This window comes from Lissotriton helveticus, chromosome 1_1 (assembly GCF_964261635.1).
Source record: "Lissotriton helveticus chromosome 1_1, aLisHel1.1, whole genome shotgun sequence".
Classification (NCBI taxonomy): domain Eukaryota; kingdom Metazoa; phylum Chordata; class Amphibia; order Caudata; family Salamandridae; genus Lissotriton; species Lissotriton helveticus.
In genome coordinates this window covers 293559749-293572620 of record NC_136057.1, presented here as the reverse complement: position 1 = coordinate 293572620, position 12872 = coordinate 293559749, and the positions used below count along the sequence as shown (strand labels likewise).

The 12872-nt window shown below is 44.2% G+C and overlaps 1 protein-coding gene across 5 annotated transcripts in view; it reads left to right on the top strand.

Moving 5' to 3' along the window:
- Positions 1-12872, top strand: part of PRDM4 (PR/SET domain 4) — a 146630-nt gene that overhangs the window by 46062 nt on the left and 87696 nt on the right. For all 5 annotated transcript variants that reach the window (XM_078668831.1, XM_078668925.1, XM_078668875.1 and 2 more), the window contains one exon: positions 10547-10665. In XM_078668831.1, coding sequence (XP_078524957.1) covers positions 10547-10665 — 119 coding nt within the window. The remainder of the gene's footprint in view (positions 1-10546; positions 10666-12872) is intronic.

Below are 12872 nucleotides of genomic sequence, written 5' to 3'. Positions count from 1 at the left end.
GGCAAGATGTAGGTGTGGCAAAGGAGGTGGGGGAGAAGTCTTGCAGCAGCGTTTGAATGGTCTGCAGTCTGTGAGGTGAATTTGGATTCCAGCATAGAGTATGCTGCATTAATCTTGCCTTCTTGTGATGAGGGCTGAGTCACGCGGCGTCTGGTGTTTTGGGTAGCTGCTTGAAGATCTTGCATAGCATTTGAAGGATGAAGAAGCAGGAGGCGGTGACTGCGTTTATCTGGGATGCCATGGTGAGTTTATTATACATGATGATTCCTAGTTTTCTGGCTTTGCCTGATGGGATTGCAGTGGTTCCCAGTTCCCCCTGCCATCAAGAGGAGTCCTATGGTGAGCTCTTGTTTCTGAAGATCAGGACTACGGTTATGTTAGTGTTGAGCTTTAGGCAGACAGTTCTTTTTCATCCAGTCAGCCTCACTGGTCATGCAGTTTGTGAAGTTGTTTCTGGTGGTGTTGTCAGTCAAGGATCGGATGAGCTGGTGTCGTCGGTGTAGGATATGATGTTGACTCAATGGGTTCTGATAATGCCTGTGAAGGGTGCCATGTAGATGTTGAAGAATATTCGGCTAAGCGATATCCTTTTGGGACTCCACAGATGAGCTTCTTGCGTTCTGAGGTGTATGGTGGGAACCGCATTCAGCGTTCTGCCTGCCCAGAAGGAGGCTATCCATTTAAGAGTTGATCCTTGTATTCCAGTGTGGCCCTCACCCATGAGATGAGGGTGTGGTGAGAGGCCATGTCGAAGACTTCAGATGGATCAAGCAGGATGAAGGGCTGTGGTATCTCCGCTGTCGAGAATGGTGTAGTCGATAGCCACAATGAGGGCGGTTTCTGTGCTGTGGAAGCCTGATTGTGTGCCGGTTCTAGGTGACCGGAGAGTAGTTTGTTGATTTCCCTCTCCTTGACCTTGGCGGTGAAAGGTAGCAGTGAGGTGAGTAGGTAGTTGCTGACTACTCTAGGATCGGCCGATGCATTTTTTCAAGAGGGCATTGACTTCTGCGTGCTTGCAGTTGACTAGGAAAGTTGTGCATTTTAAGGATGTGTTCATGATTGACGTGAGGGCAGAGCTGATTGTGATCCTCCTAAATTGTAGATGTTGTGGATGGGTCTGTGGTGGCTCCCGAGTGGATGGATTTCATAATTGCATCCCTGTCCTCAATGGTTAGGTGCTTGTCCTCGTACATAGTTTGGACAGTTGGACGAAGGCGTGTTCTGGGTGGGGTTGGGTGTTGAAGTTGCTGTAGATCTTTGTGATTATTGTTGTGGAAGAAGTTAGAGAGGTTGCTGCAGAGTTATTGTGATGGTATGATGGAGTTGGTAGCAGCTACGGGGGCTGAATAATATGACAACTGTGAAGAGTTCTTTGCTATTGTTGGAGTTTCTGTCCTTAGTGCCAGGGCTTTTCTTTCTTGTTTCCTTGATTTGATGGTGGTGGTGGTGGTGGTAGTGGTAGTGTTTGAGCGCAGCCTTGTAGGTGATTCTGGTGGAGGTGTCCTGACTGGCTTTCCAATTTCTTTCCTGTTTGCAGTAGCGTTTAGATTCTCTGAGGCCGTGGTGTACTAGCTGGCTTGCCTATACACCTGGACGGCCCCCCGAACATTTTCGGACTCCTTCAATTTTAACCATGTGTAGTTGTCATACCTTGAGCCGTTGTAAAAACCTTTTTTAAACCAGCGGAGATTTGCACTGGGACGGCCCTCAAATTACTTGTGTCTTATCCGGAAAGACAATCCTTTTCCTTGTGCGCAGTATCATTCATACACCTCCAACTACCCTTGGGGGTACTTTTCTTCTTTCTAGCGCCCTGAAGAAGTCCCACACTGGCACGAAACGCGTCTGCTGTACTGTGCTCGGTTTTACTAATGAAATAAAGAGATCTAACCGAGGAACCTCTACTCCTGTGACTTACTGGAATTTGGACTCTCTTTCGATTTTTATTGAGCTATATGCTGTGTTTCTATGTTTAATTGACTGAGTTCTTGAGGGAAAAGGCATTCTAATAGTGGGTGCTATGCTGTGAAATTAGTAGGGGTAATATTTACTGTTTGGGGCTACTTCATGTTAGGTGCTGACACTGAAAAGGTCCCACTGTTAGATCTAGTTTTGTTTGCATGTACCTCCATTTACTCAATAAGCAGTAAGTGGCCACATGATATAGGCAAAAACCTTTACTTTAAAAGCACTGGACTCGAGAAGTGGTAGATTAAGTATTCTCACAAGGCTTCTTTTAGCATGATATATTATTTATTCCAGTACAGTTTTGTAATTCACTTTAGATTCAGTTTGGCAACTAATGAGATTCGGCTAAGGTTCTTTTAAAGTCATGTAACACCTTCCTTTGTTTAGCAACATAACAGTATATGCATTTATCTCAGCCTGCAAATGAAACCTTAACGCCAGCAAGCTAGCTTCTTTTTGCAGCTCTGTTTTTTACTCCCCGAAAAACATTTTAGCTGGTGATTATGCATTATGAAATCTTAGTCATTCGCCGGCTGGTGAATACCTGTTTCCGGCCCATTTTATGATTGTTGGGGAGGGACCGCAGCTCAGGCATTGGTAGTGCATGTAGAATGAACAGACATTGTTTGAAGCTGCGAATAAACGTGTAGTTATACAGTTTGTTTGAAAATTAGGACACTGTTTTCCCAAGCAGATGTGTTTTAGACTGCACAGTAAACCAGCATTGGCAAAGCAAGTAGGTGTTTGCTAGAGCTTCTATTTTGTTTTTTCTGTTCTACAGTAGTTCTACAAGTAGTTGTGTGGATAATAAGTGTAGATTGCTTCTTTGAGTTAATAAAATTGGTTTTTTATTGTTTTGCTGATTAGGTGAAGTACGTTGTGAATTTGTAAATGAAATGTATCATTATAGGGCTGTTGTAATCAGATTAACTTTAGTATGTAAAAAGCAGTTTGCTCTGTTTTTTTGTATTAAGTGGGATTTGTTGTATTTAATGGCGTCCTCATTATAAGTTGTTTGCCAATTGTGGTGTCGATTTATTCAGTGTGGAGTGATGTAGGGTGGTGTGGAATCTAGGTGGTTGTATCTTGGTAGAGTGTGTCGCAATTGTGTTGGATAGTTGCTAGTTGCTCTTAAATTTGTAATCAAGTACTGTCTGAGTTGTTGAGTGGTTTACATTGAAGTGGTGTGTGGTAGTTGTAGGAAGCTGGCTATGTATATACTATACCAAGTTAAAGTGTGCACAGTCCAGTGGATCCCAAAAGACTTACAGAGATAAAAGTAGATAATACCTTACTCTCTATTTGGGTTGGTATGGGCAAGCAGTAAGGCTTTATCAGAGGGTAGTGTTAAGCATTTATTGTACACAAACTCGGACAAGAAATGATGTCACACACTCAAAGACTGAACTCAGACCAATTGTTTGTATAAAATATTTCTTTGTTGTATTTTATTCTTAGAACCAAGCAGGACTTGGTACAGGTAAATAGCATGTTACTTTTCCAGACAGATTGATCAACAAGCAAGTTGGATGACAATGACGTCTGTTACATGTTTGTGCAAAGATTCAGTTACAGTTCTAATTACTTTTGATTACTTTTTATCAAAACACAGTTTTTTATGTTTCCATACAAACACCCTCAACACTTAAAACGTTTTCAGAGGAAAACAGTCAATGCAATCCTATAGGGAAGAATGAGGTTATCGGTTAGCAGGTTAGTACACAGCCTTGAGTTTCGAGTTTCTGGGATTTGAACAAGGGTTCCTCCAGGGTCAAGGATTCACTCAAGCACTCACAGAGGCACTAGTGCGGCAGAGTGCTGAGGCCTAATCTTAGCCTCAGGGGTTAGGGGGGGGCTGTCGGTTGAGGGCTGCTCACAGCACGTCACAAGGTTGAGGCAGCAAAGCTTCTAGGGTTAAGCTCAGGGCAAAGGGAGATCCAAGGTAGCACACAAGGTGCACCCACAGCCGCACAGGGGCAGCTGGGTGTAGGATACTAGATCGAGGTCGGTGCACTGTTGCGTTGCTTTCAATGGGGAAGCGCTCGACAGAACAAACACTGCATGCTCGGGCATGAAGAATTTCTGGAGGCAACCACCGGTTGAAGAGGTAGTTGGGATGCTAGGGGTTGCCCACACACTGTCTGTTGGGCCACCCAAGGCCGTAGGACGTCAGGTGCAGTGGTGTCTTGAGGTGTTGGGTTTTCCCTACTAGCTACGTTCCGGTGTCGGGGGGGGGGGGGGGGGGGGGATCCTCCAGATAGAGGCTGCAGGCGTCGTCGGGAGGCTTGAGGTAGATCAGCGATCACCAGTTCCTGGGTCAGGATCGCCGGGGAGACCTCCTCGTGGAGTTGGGCCATTTGAACCCGGGCCTTGGGCGTCTGGTGCAGAGTGGTGCAGACTTGTGGATTTGGCTGGAGCCAGAGTCTGGTTCTTGAGCAAGTCCGTGCTCACAGGAAAACACATCTTTGTAGGGAAGGCGTGGCAAGTCCTCCAGGTTCTGGGGGCTGCTGGCTGCAGGACATTCTGGGACTCCGCTGGAGCAGGTCGAGGTTAGGGCTGGGGCTAGGGTAGTTGGTGTCCTCCTTCTTCCTTCAGCACGGCTCTTCGGTCCCTCTTCTTCTTCATGCTTGTCTGAAGAGGCAAGGTTTGGGGTTGCCCCTAAATACTAAATTTAGGGGCGTTTCAGGTAGGTGCATGTTGCGACCAATGGGTCCCTTCCTTGGGGTGGGTACACCCCCTATTATGCCACCCTCTAGTGGGGGGGGCATAAGCCTCACTCTGGTTGGCTGGGTATCACCATCTTCAAGATGGAGGGGACAGAGTTGTGCCTCGCCTTCCCCATTTGAGGGGTGGGGTTGGCAAAGGTGGGCACACCCCTCCTCCTAGCTTGGGTTTTCCTGCCGATTCTCCCTCCAAAGTGGGCGTCACAACCGGTGGGGGTTAGTTACTTGGAGCAGCAAATGGCTGGGTCAGCTCACAAAGGCAGCAACCCTTTGAAGCTTCCCCTTCATGGACCCTGCCTGTCCTGGGGGAGGAGGCTTGGCACCTCTGCCCAGGATGAGCGGGAGACTCGCGATCTAGGGGTCCAGAAACATGTCTGGTGTCAGCTGGCGAGCAGCCAGCCAGTCAGGTCACTAGAGTTAGGTTGTTTTTCAGGGAGCATCTCTAAGATGCCCTCTGAGTGCATTTTTCATTAAATCCCACACTGGCATCAGTGTGGGTTTAATGTGCTGAGCAGTTAGCTGCCAAACTTCTCAGAATGCAGTAAAGCCATTATGGTGTTGTGGAGTTCGTAATGACAAACTTCCAGACCATATATTCTTTATGGCTTTGCTGCACTTACAATGTCTAAAAATGGACTTCGACACTATAGGGGTACAGGGCTCATGCACCTGTACCCACATCAGTGGTATAGTGCATGTTGCTAGAGGGGTGGCTTTACCTATACCATATGAAGTGAGTTGTAGGCAAGGCACACAGGGGCGTGTGTCATGTCAACTCTTCACTTTTCTCTGCACCAAAACACGCAGCCTGCAATGGGGTAGGCTTAAAGCATGCTTTTTTTCAACATCCCCTATGTACGAAACCCAGTCAATTGTACATTTCTTTGTATCCTGGTGGATTATTTTCCAGATCAGCTCCTCGGATGTTCACGAAAGGTATAGCATCATGAGCAGCATCCCTCCTTCAGAGAGACTGCACATTTTACCTTTATTTAGACAACTGTTTAATAAATTCACCATCTGTCTGTCAACCAAGCTCGACATTGAGTGCAACTAAAATTGCAGTCTTAATGGTGTTGAGTCTGGCAGTCAGCATAAATAGGTCAATAACTCAACTTCCGATAGACATACCGTTCCTCAGTCTTTCATGATCCTGAAATGTCATAACTAGATGACGTCTCAAACAGCTCAAGTTGTATGTCCTTCATCCAGCTACTGCTGCAGTTCCTCCTCTCTGACACCCATACAAGCGGAGCTAAACAAGCAATGGTTCATAGGCTGTTGGTCACTGGGACTTCGAGGCATTTTGAATCTGTTATAGTGGACAAAAAGCGACAACATCTTTGCAGGTAATCTTTTAATACCTACTTTCCCACAAGTATCCATATCGGACTCATCCATCACAAGTTTAGGAGCAGATCTTGGGGAATAGCACGTTAGCGGGCAATTAATCCCAAAAGAGGTAACCATGCTTTTAAACGTGCTGGGGCTGATGGCAGTTTAGAATTTAGTTGGAACTTTTTCACATACAATGTCAGTTTCTCATGGAGATCCTGACCCAACAAATTGGTCTGGAAAGTTTCTTCATGCCTTTTTACTGATCTCAGTGAGTGCCAGGATGCTGTGCAAGATGAGGAAGGATCTGTACCTGATATTAATAATCCCAGCATGGCCCAGGCAGCAATGGTTCATGGAGCTGTAGAACAGGACAGAGAACAGTCCAGTTCAATTCATGATAGAGTAAACATTGTTGTCCAGGAATCGAAGGCAGATTCTCCATCCAAATTCTGGCTAGTTGCATTTGACAGCTTGGCTCTTGAAGACTACAGTGTGGTGAAGCACACAGAATGTGATGGGAGACTGCATGCAACAAGTCTAGAATTCGGTGCCTTGCAAATTCCTGATTATGGTGCTGGAGATATTTTCTGAAGACAGCAAGTACCTCTTCCACACGTAAAACGTATGCTTGCAAATGGACTGGATTTTATACATCTAACAATCTAAAACCTTTAACCACATTAATTACACATAACTTCAGTATCAGTCCATCTGACTCCATTTATCTGCTCTATCTAAGTTAACTTAGAAAGCCAGAAACAACTTGTTTCGGTCTCAACCAGGGTCCTTAAAGAGTTCATGAGTTGCCAGTTTTGTGAAAAACCAGCACTGCTTTGGGTATTAAATAATGTTTTGGCAACTCTAATGGAAGACCATTGAAACTTGTTCACAAATCAATTTAGCCTTTATCTTGTAAAACTGCATTTCTGCTAATAATAACCTCTGACAGAAGAGTGAGTGAAATGAAGTTGTTTTCAATACAAGAACTGCACTTACACTTCCTTATGGATAAAGTAGTCCACTGAACTTACCCCAAATTCATGTCTATAGTACCAATGTCCTTTCATTTGAATAAACAAGTATGCCACACAACGTTTTAGGTCTCGTCTGGCGTTACCAGTGCGCATGCGCTGCTCTCGCCATGCGAAGGCTTCTTGGAATCGATACGATTCCAGAAGTCACGTCTCAGTTCCGCACGCAATTCTGATTGGTGTACATCGTTTGACGTCAGTTATTATTCAGAAAGGACTTTGTCGATTGTCCAGGAGTGTTTTAAGTCCCTCCTGGTTGCCACCCTGTCCGTTTTAGGCCACGCCCAGCGGGATTGGATCTTTTACTCGCGGCGTGCTACTAAGCACTTTTTCCCTAGCCTCACACTCTGTATTTTATAATTCTTCAGTCTCGTTCGATTATCCCTTGTTTTGGTATGCAGGTTCTAGAGTAGTCTTGTCCTCACCCTGCACTCTGAATTCTCGAATACTACTCATTGGCTACAGCAGGTAGTGATGTTTTATACTCGTTTTGTGGGTGCTCTCTCTATGACCCTGCAATCTGTATTCTGAAGTCCTGTCCTTTGGCTAGCCTGTCCGAGATTTACTCATGCAAGTTCTGGGGCGCGCCTTTCCACCCTGTATTATTACTTCTCAGTCTTTCGGAAGCGGCCGTAGATGGCGCACAACTCTCGGTGGCGGTTTCCTGCACAGCCACGAAACGAGATGGCAGCTTGAATTCAGGTACTTCCTCTCTTGTCAAATCTCATTGACAAAGCCAATAGTCCTGACGTGTTGTACGTATGATGTTACTTGGTGTGTCATATCTGGATGTAATGACAGAAACAGCAAAATGCAAGTTGAGCTGCACACTGTTAAGCACGAATTATTAGTTTACGTATTTTAAGCAACTCCCTTAATTACATTGGCCACGCCCCTTTGAAAATCCGTGCTTAACATAGTGTGCCACTCAACTTGTTTTTTCTAGTTGTTGTTCCAGCGATTTTTGCACCCGCTGTCTGTAAATTTTCGCACCTTCCCCCGCCCGCACTCTGTGGATTTTCGCACCCCTCTTCCCCGCACGCACTCGGCTGTCTGTGCCTTTCCACCCCACTCCCCCCACCACGCCATTGCAAATGCTGGTTATAAGTCGCGTCGGTCGCTTGTGTATAGGAGCCCTTAAGTTGGTCCTGGGAACCCCCCACACCCATTCCGCCTACGAAGAAGAGCTGCCTGAGAACTTTTTGCAGCCCAAATTGGCGGTGCTGGTGACAGTGATCTTCCAGTAAAGCAGGAATGAAGCTGAGGAGGGCGTCCCTACTGCCCCTATGGGGCATGCTCCTAATCCAGATACGCTTCTGTTGTTTTGCATTATGTTATGAGGTGTGTTTGTTTCATGTGAGCGTTATATTTTCGAGATGGGATCACTGCTTATTGTTACTCGAACTTTTACAAATCTTTTATGGCCTGTAGTCTTGGGGTTTCTACTTTTGTCCACCTTTTTGATTATTTTTTTTTATTTGTACTTTTTTGTTTTACGAAGTATTACCTTTGACATTCTTAGTCACAACGTTGTACGTGCGTTTGATAAACAGTACATGTCTGAAGACATATTTACATTTTAAACCCGTTTTAAGTGTGATAGTTATTTTGACCTGGCGCAAGTGTGCATAGAGTTGAAATACATCAGTGGGTTTAGAATCCGCAATAACGATCTGTGCAACCCGGATTGCACAGTTGTAATTCCAGCAGGGTGGACTGAAGCTCTCTACCTTCAGGGGAAGTAAGAACAACTTGGGGTGTTGCAGCAGTTAGAGGTGATTCACTTGTGGTGTGCACTATATACATGGTCTATTATCACTTAAAACCCAAAATGTGTACAGTATATCGTAACACAAGGTATGTGCTGACGTCAGTGTGGGTCCACTCTTGCGAAAACCACTAGGAAAGCAAGAAGGGTGTTGCTGTTCACAGATATGGGAAGGGGGTTTCTTACTTTGTACACAATTTCAAGTAGTATTTGACTAGAATTTTGCTTTCGGGACCACATGTGAGCTGTTGTGTTCAGTTCCAAGTGGAATGCAATAGGTCTCGCCTTTCATTAAGTTTAAGCCATTTGCTTTGCTATACAGAACCATTAGCAAAGCAAATGGCTTTAACTTAATCATAGGCGAGACCTGTTGCATTTTCAATGCTTGTTTCCACAGCCACTGATGGCATTATTGAGACTTCTGTGCTCTTTAGATGTCAAACAACGTCTGAAGTTCAACTTGGATAGAAAGAAAGGTTTACGTAAACCTGATCATCTTGTTGTAGCTTTGAGCAATCTAACAAAGCTAAATCCTTGTCAGAATAAGGGATTTCTGGATGGAGTTTCTTTCCTTCCTCCTCTTGCATATGCAGTGGAAATGCCATCACCAGACCATGTTAAGACTCATTCCACCAGGGTGGTGGCAGGCCCGACATCGGTATTTGCTGGAATACATATCAGACATTTGCAGATGAGCGACACGTTCCAAGCCATACTGCTTTGATATTCGCTCGACGGGGGGGATTTCTGCAGAACAAGCAATGCTGAGAAACCTTTTTAAAAAAAAAATCCATAAGCCTTATACCCTCTGCCTACTAAGTCTTTGGACCTTTTTGCTAAACTGTTATCAAGCATGCAACCCTACCAAAAATGCAGTGCGGGAAAAGAAAAGTTGCCTTCTTGTCATTATAGTGTTCCAGTGTTGCTATCTTTCTTTGATTCACATGCAACCCACCGCTACCCTAAAGCTGAGGCATATGTATGTCCTTAACACAATACAAACTTTAAACACCTGGGAGTCTAAGCCTCAGGGAAGAAGTGGCCTCTGTCTCGCCACTTCATTGGTCAGAGTTCAGGTCACATAATGATGTGGAATTACTGTATGTAATCTGTGGAATTGTTAATGTTTCTGCAGTAAAAAGAGTGCTATTTAATGCTGTTGTACAGAGGTTTCGCTGCTTCATGATGGGAAACATTCAAGCAATGAAATCTATGGAAGATACAAACAAAGGATATATATAGATAAAGGTAAGTAACTTTTTTTCTTCCTCCTTTGCCAAGTTGCCAGGCTGATTGAACAATGTGTAGTAAAGGTTTTCTGCAAGTTCATACTGAACAACTGCCTTACTGTTTTCTATTTGGAACTTCAGAGAGGCTTTTCACTTGTGTCCATTCTTACACAGTTTATCCTGCATGCTGGAATGGGTCACCATCATTTGATTATCAACTTTAGTCAGATATTAACAGACTTTTCAAAACCTGTATGTCAGCTGCCCATCCCACATGCATTCATCACACTCTTACCTGTAGTAATTTGACATGTCCCTCTGCGTACTTAACCCTTTTCTAAAGCTGATATCTCCCACAAATGTTCATGCTCCTCCTCATCCATTTCCCTTGGTACTGCCCACCTTGTCCTTTGCCAATTGAACCTTAGTGACATTCTAATCTGTTATAGAGTGCCACATCATGCATTGTTGATGTAATTTTCCTTGAAGGTGTCTGGGCAGAAGAGCTAATTCCAGCTAGGACTTGCTTCGGGCCCCTTGTTGGACGGGAGAGTCAGTCGTTGGATATCCAGGGCTGGACGGATAAGGCAGCGAGCCACATTTGGAAGGTAATCTCATTTTATTAAGGTTACTTTAAATAAAAATGTGCCTTTTGTTAAGTGTGAGTGAAGCCGTTTGCTTATGTTCAGAAGTGGATTTCCTGGACAGAGGCAGTGCGAGTTGGATGTTGCGTTCCTAATGATGCTTATCGTTTAAAAGGGCTTCTCATTGAAGTAATTAGAACAGTTAACCTTAGACACTTATGTCAAGGGACCACATGACAAATTAGTGCATATTGTGTTGTATTGTAATTGCATTGATACAACGCTTACTACCCCATACGAGGCATCGAAGCGCTTTTTCGGCAGGTAGCACGCTACTCCGGGACCCATTGAGGATTAGTGTTGAATTAGTATAGTGAAACATGCAAGTACATTTTAAGTGGTGGATAGGTTAGTCAGTTATTTGGATTTGGAATGATAGCAGAAGGATAGAGGAGGACAAAGGTTTGTATTTATTTATCGCTTGTTGACGCACGTTATTCAGGAAGCCTATAAAGGATTAGTGGTGAATTAATATGGTGAAATATGAGGTCATTTCAGTGGTGGATATTAGTCTGTTACTTGGAGTGAGAAGGATAGCGGAGGGATAAAAGGGGAAGAAAGATTTGCATTCATATAGCACTTGTTACCCCTGATGGGTGTTGAAGCGCTTTTCTGGCGAGTAGCACACCACTCTGGAACCCATAAAGGATTAGTGTTGAAAATTAGTATAGTATAAATATGAAGTAATTAGTGTAGTAGATATGTTATTCAGTTATTTGGGCAGTATATTAGTATAGTTGAATATGGAATTTGAGAAGTGAACATGTTAGTCTGTTAATTTTGATTGAAAAGGATAGTGGAGGGGTAAAAGAGTGAAGGTTTTTTTTTATTTTATTAGGTCTTAGCAGTAGGAAGAGGCTTTTGGATGAGTAAAAATGAGTTTTGGAGTGGAGGAGTCAGAGGGGAGAGTTTAGAAATGTTTGTTTTAGGGGATCGGTGTAGTAAAAAGAGGTGTCAAATGATGCAAGGAGGGGTAGAGCAGGAGAGAGTCTAGAAAGGGTTATTTTGGCGATCATAGTAGTGGTATGGGGTTTGAGATAAATGAGAGAGGGGATGCAGAGGATATATTGATAGGTGTATAGGATGAGAGATAGGGTAGTGCATTGGAAGGAGTAGTAGAAAGAAGTTTGAGATGAGTCAGTAGGTTGGGCTAGAAGATATATTGAGCAAAGTATAGGCTGAGAAATAGGGTAGTGCATTAGAAATGCTAAATTAGAAGAAAGTGATAAATATATAGATCCATAAGTACATTGAAAGTATATAGATACATAAAGGAAGTAAGTATATTTAGATTAAATATATAGATAGAGGCACAGGATGAGAAATAGGGTAGTGCATTGGATATGCTTTTTCAGGAGAAAAGTGACAGACACACAGATTCTGGCCATAGTCCCGACCAGTCTCGAACAGGCTCAAACAGGGAATTGCCCTTGTCCTCTCCGCCCTTAACCGGCTCAAACAGGCAACTACCCTTGTACTCTCCGCCCTTAGCCTCGACGCCCGGGCTGAGACGCCCTAAGCCTGGCCTTTTATAGCCCTAGTAATTATGTGACCCTTTCAGCCAATGTGAACCCTAGCCCTAACACTATCCAATCACAACACTAGCCCTAAAATCCAGAACCAATAGGAGACCAGGACCTTACAGCCAATCATAGCTCTAGTCCAAGCACCCAATCAGTTCAAAAACCCTGATCTCTACATCCAATAAAGGCCAGAGCCCTACCAGTAGTCCCAACCCAAGTCCAAGCAGCCAATGGTACAGGTAGCCCTAGTCCCTACTTCCAATAGAAAGCCTAACCCTACTCTTAGTTCCACAACTAGTCCAACAACCAATCACACCAGAAGCCCTAAATAGCTACTTCCAATTAAGGGTCTAACCCTAGCCCTAGTCTCACTGAACTCCTAACAATCAATAACATAGGAAGCCCTAGTCCCTACTTCCAATAGAAATCCTACCCCTAGTCCCAACCCTACAATGATTGAATCATAGACCCAGAAACCAATAAGAACCCTCAAATACCCAACCAATGAGGACATCAACCCTAACCCAATAGAAACACCAGATACAACCACCAATCAGTGTACACATGTGCCAACCACTAGCAGACCATATAAGGTCCCAGCGACCTCAGGCAAGGTTTGCTGGCCAGGGAGTTGGAAGCTGCTTCTCC